This window comes from Dermacentor silvarum, chromosome 6, assembly GCF_013339745.2.
Source record: "Dermacentor silvarum isolate Dsil-2018 chromosome 6, BIME_Dsil_1.4, whole genome shotgun sequence".
Taxonomy (NCBI): Eukaryota; Metazoa; Arthropoda; class Arachnida; order Ixodida; family Ixodidae; genus Dermacentor; species Dermacentor silvarum.
The window spans coordinates 25,993,224-26,001,201 of NC_051159.1; the positions used below are offsets into that span (position 1 = coordinate 25,993,224).

General features: G+C 47.4%; 1 protein-coding gene across 1 annotated transcript in view; it reads right to left on the minus strand.

The window, feature by feature from the left end:
* LOC119456584 (uncharacterized) overlaps positions 1-7,978 on the minus strand; it is a 69,675-nt gene that overhangs the window by 51,287 nt on the left and 10,410 nt on the right. Inside the window, exon 3 of the mRNA XM_037718414.2 lies at positions 3,985-4,549. Coding sequence (XP_037574342.2) covers positions 3,985-4,549 — 565 coding nt within the window. The remainder of the gene's footprint in view (positions 1-3,984; positions 4,550-7,978) is intronic.

A 7,978-nucleotide genomic window follows, 5' to 3' on the forward strand; every position in this document is an offset into this window, starting at 1 on the left:
TAAATGTATGGCAATCTCGTGTTTTTCTAACACTTATGAACCTTTTACCTACACCTTGAATGGAACTAAATTAGAGCAGGTTAGTACTTACAAATATCTTGCTGTTTACACATCGAATGATTTATCATGGCACTCTCACATTAACTACATTACTAACAATGCTTGTCCTACTCTAAGTTACCTTCGCCGAAACTTTCGCCAAGCTCCTGCACACCTTAAACTACAGCTATATCAAACATTATACCGTGCAAAGCTCGAGTACGCTACAGCTGTATGGGATCCAGCTCAATCAACGCTATTTGACACTTTGGAATCTGTCCAGAATCGTTCAGCTCGATTTATACTCAATAATTATGCTCGAACTGCCAGTGTCACCTTGATGAAATCCACTCTTCACCTTCCAGATCTAGTAATGAGAAAAGGGATTTCCCGTCTCTTGCTTTTCCATAAAATTTTCTTTCATAATCAAGTACTTCGACAGGAATTCATCTCAGAACCTGCTTACTTTTCATCACGTGTTGACCACCCAAATAAAGTAGCCGTTCCTTTGTGCCACACTAAGACAAGTACAGAGTGGAATATCCTTCCCCCCTCCATCGCTGCCACTGAGGACCAAGCGTTGCTCAAGTCTGCAGTCACTGAACACTTACTGGTGTAGCTGAAAATTAATGATAATTTCTTTTCCGGTGAATTCCTTTTATTGTTTTGTTTTTTATTTACATTGTACCCACCCCTCTGTAACGCCCTCTGGGTCTTGAGGGTATACTAATAAATAAATAAATAAATATAAAAGAATGACAGAAGACAAAATTAAAGCCGTCAAACTGGATGAAGGAAAACGGTATGTGGGAGAATTACAGCATTGATTCATACCAGACTGACGATTACAGGGGTACTATGCAGGAAGGCCCAAGTTTCCCAAAGTTCAGGATCTCTATGCGCCCTGGCGACGCCCTCAAATAAATGAGCTAATGACTCTTGCGTTGTTGTCACTTGGGCGTTACCTCATGGGCAACCGAAAAAGAAAGAATCACGTGGTCACACTGTCTGTGTATTTTTTCGTTTGTTAATTGTCCCATCCTGTCAATTACGTGTGCAAGGAAGTTGTACAAAAATTGCTCTCATTTAACGTATTTGAAATAAAGAGTTGGTGTGAGAATGTGCCACGTCTGCACTGTTCGCATTCGTCGGCGGATAGACAGATATTGTCCGAAAGAGGAGATCCATCCATGAAGCACCCTAGAAAGGCGTCGCAAGTGGATTGCACCTAGTGTGTAGAGAGATAGCAGGGAAATCCATGGTACTGCGATATTTCGCTATTGCGTTGATAACAATAAGTGGCCCTGGCGCGTAACATTACCCAGTCTTCTGTATCTGAAACGAGGAACCGGAGCGTGCAGGGTGTGCTCACCGTATGAACATACGTGATTTTATCTCGGCATTTTATTGTGGGCTCTATTCGTGGGTTCCGGGCTATCTTTGTTCACTTACTGCCGTCGAGCGAACTCGGACGAGCCACAAACTGAGGGCATCCTTCATAGCCCCCAAATGTACTTTTGTATCAACTCGGAGCATAAAATTATCAGTGGCAGTTATCTTTACAGATACCACTTTAGGGGCGAAGCTCCTTAGGGTGTGTGTGGGTCTGTCCCTCCTCTGTAGTATGTAGTAGTAGTAGTAGTAGTAGTCGTCCTCGTCCTCGTAGTAGGTAGCCACGTCTACTTTTATGAAAAAAAGAAATTCTGAAAGTTGTGTCCGTAGCGCGGAATCGAACCAGGGACCCCTCGCATCCGAACGCGCGGCGCTAACCACTACGCCACGAAGCGCACATGGACACACGCACCACGATGACAATAAATACCCAACATTAACGAAAGACCGCTTTTCTAACGCGTTTGTGCTAGCGCGTTACGGCCCGTGTAAGAAGCTGGTGTAAGACGTTGTGGCCTCTCCGCCTTACCCCCGTATTCATAAACGCTCCTCTACTTGAACTTGACTTGCCACCGCCTTGGGCAGCGCGTTCGAAACGCGTTGAAGGCGGTGGCAAGTCAAGTTCAAGTCAAGGAGCGTTTATGAATACGGGGGTTATACTCTCTCAGCAGTCATGTGATGGCGTCGGCAAACGCGGTGCACGTTCCGGCATGTGTAAACGGCTGCGTAAGACGCTGTGGCCTCTCCCCCTTACTAGAGAGTACTGCACGTTTCTAACGCGTTTGTGCTAGCGTCCCCTTAAGCGGGAGATGGTGCAATTATAATGAAGGGCGTTGTTATAAAATAGGAATGACGTCACATATGGCGCGTGTCATTGGTGGAAGTCAATCGTTCGATTTAGTGCGGCGAGACTGGGCGAATTACACGGAAGATTCACGGTTTACGGATGATTCCCTCCGGAGCTTCGCCCACTCATCATCATTCACCCCGTGGATATGCGGTGTTTTTTTAGATGGTAAAGGAGCTTACGACAACGTAGAGAGTGAATTTCTATGAGATATTTTCAAGTTCGAGGACACTGATGACGATTTTCTAGCGATGCCCACAAGATAAATAGGGAAAATCAAGTGGAAATCACCTCTAAAGGCCAACAATGCAAAAAAAAGAAACAAGATAACTAGCGGTAATTCATCGAGGTATAAAGCATTGCAAGGTTTCCCGCTGTTTCCATGGTTGTTCACGCTTGATGGAAAGGAAATAGAAAGATGACTGGAAAATATTGAATTAGGTTTCTTTTTTTGCTTACACCCTTAAAGGGCAGAATGATGCAGAAGGAAGAGATTCTTTCGGCAGATATAGGCGGACGATATCAGGCTGCAAGCAGGCAATTCAATGGAATTACAAGGACTTGCGAATGCATGTAGGAAACTGAGCTGTGTGTGTGTTGCAGCATGAGTCAGGAGGCGACTCAGCACGTTGTGGTGCAAAGCAAGTATAATCACTCAGCCAGTACTGTAGGAAATGTTCACTTTCCAGAAGCACTGGGGTTCAAACCTCATGGAGTGACAGTATTCACCGACACTAGAACCGGTGTCGTCATAGTGCTCGGTAACTTTACACAGTTAGACGTTTTAATCACGGACAAGTTTCGATTAGAGATAAGCAAAATCTAATAGTACAATACATGTAATAAAACGATTTGTTCAGCAGGCGAGGTGATTATTTGACCACACCCCGTTGGATGGGCGATGTTTATAAACATCATCAATCATCCCGATCCATATAAGGCAACCTTTTTCTACTAACGCGGCGGCTGTGTGTTGTTCGCAGCTACTAACCAAAGAGCTGTGGCGCAACTTTATCACTTCAAAAACTATGAGGTTTCCACCATGCGTTGAGCAAACTAGAGACCCTGGTGGTACTTTGAATACGAAAAGCACTCAAGCACAGCAGGCACGCAATGGTGCCGTCGATCATAATGCGGCTGTCAACGTAGCACTCATTTTCAGCGTTTATGTCGCATAGACAGCCCTTCGCGCTTTTGTTTACACACCCGCAGGTGTCGGCCAAGTGTGTGAAACTTGTGCAAAGGGACCCAGTAGGGAATTGAACCTGTTTAAGCCTATGGCAGCGACAACTTGCGCTATATATCTTGACACGAAGTCAATGGGAGGCCCATCATCTACTATTGCGGGCACGAAGTATCAATGACCAAATATAACATAAAATACACAGTACGTGAAACAAACAATGTCTTCTTGTAATAGTGTGTGGCACTGCCTGCCAAATAACAGCGGTCGTAATTATTTACTGGTGCAAAATTTCAAGTTTATTTTCAATAATTTTTCATCATGGCTTCATGTCTTCGTTTGTGTGGCACTGCAGCTACACTCACTGTGCCACATTTCCTGTCAGCATAAAGGTTGACATTATCCGATGTGCAACAAAGAATGCACTTTTTAGAAATCCTCATTAACGACATGCTCATAGCCGCACGCTGTCGAGCCTCGACTTGAGCGTTTCAGCAGGGCAAGAGCGCTGTGTGTCGCTTACCGAAGACGCACTTCACGACGACCGCAAGTGAGAAGGCTCTAGAAGGCCTAGGACCCGACCACTGCGACAAGACGTAGGACAGCGGTATAGCTGCCCACCCGTACGCTGCAAACAGCAGTATCACGGAAACCCAGAACTCGACGCTGTCGCCGAATCCCCAGATGACCACCATGGGCGACAGCAGCAGCATGTACAGCATGTATAGGACCGCGTAGTCCCAGAACATGTTGGACAGCCAGTAGAGAGCACCCGGCAACCCGGCGAGCCGCTGCAACAGCCGACCGCCATCGGCCTGGTCCACGGCCGGAAACAGTGCGGCGGCGGCGCTGAAAAGGCCCAGCGAGATGGGAACGAACGTGGCGCCGCTCAGCTTCAGCTCGACATCCGAGAGCCACGTGAACACGTTGACGGGACTCACGGAAGCCCCGCCTGGCAGGAACTCGATTGCCGCCTCCAAGCGCTGCGCACTGTTGCCGCTTACGTATTGCAGAACGGCGTTCTGTAGCAGCAGCAGGGACACGGCCTCAGACCTTCGGGTGCGAACGTTGTACCAGGAGACCAGTGCCTGCGGCAGTGAGGGCAATATATGAAGTGTGGTGGGCCCACGGATCCATTAATCACGTAAAAAATGCAAAGCATTTTCTTAATAAGCAGTGATTAAAGCTTGAACTCAGCCACAGCATTCGCAAAACTTTCACTGAATATGTAAGTGTAACTTGTAATTGACTACAGTCGCCACGGCGATCACGATGTCATCATGCTGGTCATCATCGTGATTGATGGGCACCCTAGCGTCTGCCAGTCAGGATATGTGCTTACATAAGAAAAGAAAGGCCAACGTATGAATCCTCGGGATTGGAAGCCGAAGCAAGGGATGCCTTCAAACGACGACGAACTAAACACGCTTTATGGTCTAACAGTGCGGTCGCTTGCCGCTGCGTTTATCTTTTTCTGGTCACTGAACTACGTCTAGCACCGGCTTCGCATGTAGCAGGAGACAGAGGGTTCCCGACTACAATTATTGAAGAAAACTCGCCTAATATTTTTAGTCACCATGGTAATCGTAGAAGTACGTATAATATCACTATTAATTAAAGATCTAAGTTGAACTTGTCAAAACTGCTAAATATATCTTGTTTTATTTTTATTTGTAGTTCACCTCTATTGCTATTATAACCTGCCGTGGCTGCTTAGTGGCTATGTTGTTGGGGTGCTAAGCACGAGGTCGCGAGATTGGATCCCGGCCCAGGCGGCCGCATTTCGATGGAGGCGAAATGCGAAAACACCTCTGTGCTTAGATTGAGGTGCACGTTAAATAACCTCAGGTGGTTCAAATTATTCCGGAGTTCCCCACTACGGAGTGCCTCATAATCAGATCGTGATTTTGGCACGTAAAACCCCTAATTTATTGAATAAAATTTTTATTGCTATTATAGCAGCGAACTGGTGGCGACGGGGAGGTGGGGGGTTATAATAACGCCACTGTGCTAGACAAGCACCAGTGCAAGATCAAAACACACCTTATTGCATGAGTCCCACTAAACTCGTAATAAAAAAATTGCGCTGACAACACTCGCCATGCATGTTTACTTTTGATATTTTCTTTAAGTGCCCTAGTAATTGTTGAATGGTAGAAGTTACGAGCGCGAAAAACACTAATGATTGCACATGTAATCTGTAATGAAAGATAGGCATTTTTTAAGTTGTCATAACAATCCACAACTTTGTTTCAAGTCATATGCATGACGAGTGAGGCAAACCCGTGTGCTGTCCAATCATTCGTTTCTCCTATGACTAGCAATACTGCTGAGACGCTAACACGAGTGCAAGATTTCTGTGTAGCAGTGACAGTACAAAACTCGACAGTGTGTCTTCATATCCTGTCTGCGTAAATGTTGCGCTGTTTATTTCCACCGAGTGACGTAGGCGACATCTCACTGTGTTTTTGTAAATCCGGCTGCCTGATTTTCTAGCATAGAAGAGAGATAGAGAGAAACGACGAGGAAAAGGTAGGGAGAATAACCAAGGACAGCATAGCAGAGGTTTTTCACAAATGCCTGAGCAGAACAGTCGCTAATGCACGCGACGGAGTATAAACAAAGCCGCTTTGTCTGGCTAAATTTTAGTAGAACGGACAATTGGGTGGGTCAGTAACGAATAATTTTCTCGTATAATTCAGCGCTTTCAATCTATGACAGCACAAAAACAGGGAACGCATGGCAGCAGCGCTGTCCGTGTGCTTTCAGTAGCTCCATTCCAAAGCTATGTTAAAGCGGCCCTGAACCACCCCTCGGGCTTGGTGAAAAAACAGCCCTCGTATAGCATACGCTGCTGTAAATTCCTCAGCCAAGTTTTGCAGCCGTGCGCGGCAGATGGGGCTCGCAAGCGGATTGTGAAGTCATCTTTCTCTCATACGATATCTTTTTAACAGAAGTCTGCTCTTCACTCTCCTCTGCACGCTTTATTTTGTGAAATAGCAAATTCCCAGACGCGGCGGCTACTGGCTAATAGATGACATCTATCAAGAAGGGTGTTTGGATCATTGCGCTTCTTCCTACTGTTGCTGTGTGCCACGCGTTAGTAACGCTAGAGAACGAGGACGAAGAAGTGTTGTTGGCTGCTGCGGCCAAAAACAGTAAACAGCCGTTCGCTCGGAACTGACTGCCTGCCTTTTCCTCTCGCGACAAACTGGTGGAAGTGCTGGGTACAGATACGCCCTACGCCTGCTGGTCCTGAACCAGAAGCTACCAACGCCAGTACCTCAGAGACTGCAGAAATCCATCGAAGCAGCCGTCGCCTCCAAGGTCTTCCACCGCAGTACAGTCCCCTGGCAAACTCTGCGAGGAAGATGGCAACAACAACCGCAACCCAAACCGAGGAGATCCCAAATGCTGCTGTACCTTGCATTGTCAACGCGCCTCGCACGCCTAACCCGTTCCACGGCGACGCCTTTGAGGACGTAGAAGACTGGTTAGACCATTTCGACCGGGTCGCCACCTTTAATGACTGGGATGATCGCCGTAAGTTGAAGAACGTCTACTTTTCCCTTTTAGACGCGGCAAGGGTATGGTACGAGAACCACGAAGTTTCGTTTACCAGCTGGCAGGAGTTTTACTGCCTGCTTCGTGACGCCTTCAGTACCCCCGAAAGGAAAGAAATGCCGAACGAAACCGTCGCCATGTTCGTAGAAGACATGACACGATTGTTCCGTCGGGCCGACCCACTAATGCCAGAAGACAAGAAGGTGCGCATGTTAATGCGAGGCGTAAAAGAACAGCTTTTCGCGGGCCTCGTGCGCAATCCTCCTACAACGGTGTCTCAGTTCGTCCGTGAGGCAACAGTCATGGAGCGCATGCTTCGGCAGCGGCTATCGCAGTACGAACGCCAGACCACCATGACTGCGGCATGCTCGCTTGTACCTGCAAGGGATGACAGGGAGTCCCTTACCGAACTAATACGGCAGGTTGTTCGAGAAGAACTCCAGAGGCATTATGGATCAGCACCTCCGAGTGCCGCGGCTCTTACGGACGTCATTCGGGAGGAAAAAAGGCAGGCAGTCAGTTCCGAGCGAACGGCTGTTTACTGTTTTTGGCCGCAGCAGCCAACAACACTTCTTCGTCCTCGTTCTCTAGCGTTACTAACGCGTGGCAATATTCACTGACACAGTTTAATAAAGGGGCTGAGGCAAGCAACAATGTTCTCAAATTTCGAAAATAATTACGTACTTTCGCAAGAAGCCGACTAACATCTGCTCACGTTTGGCCGCGGCCGCCTACGTCGGAATTAAACCTTGGCCACCTTGCTTACCGGTGTCGGAGCCGTCGGGTCTAACTAATTTCAACTAGTTTTGAACAATTAACTAGCCTCGACCCGCGCGAAACTCAACGTCAGAGCACACGCACGCAAGCGAGCGTACGCTCATCCTGGCAACTGCTGGTCAGACGCATTGGCAGACATCGCTTCCTTTTGAGCTATGGAGAGCGCTTCCAATGCA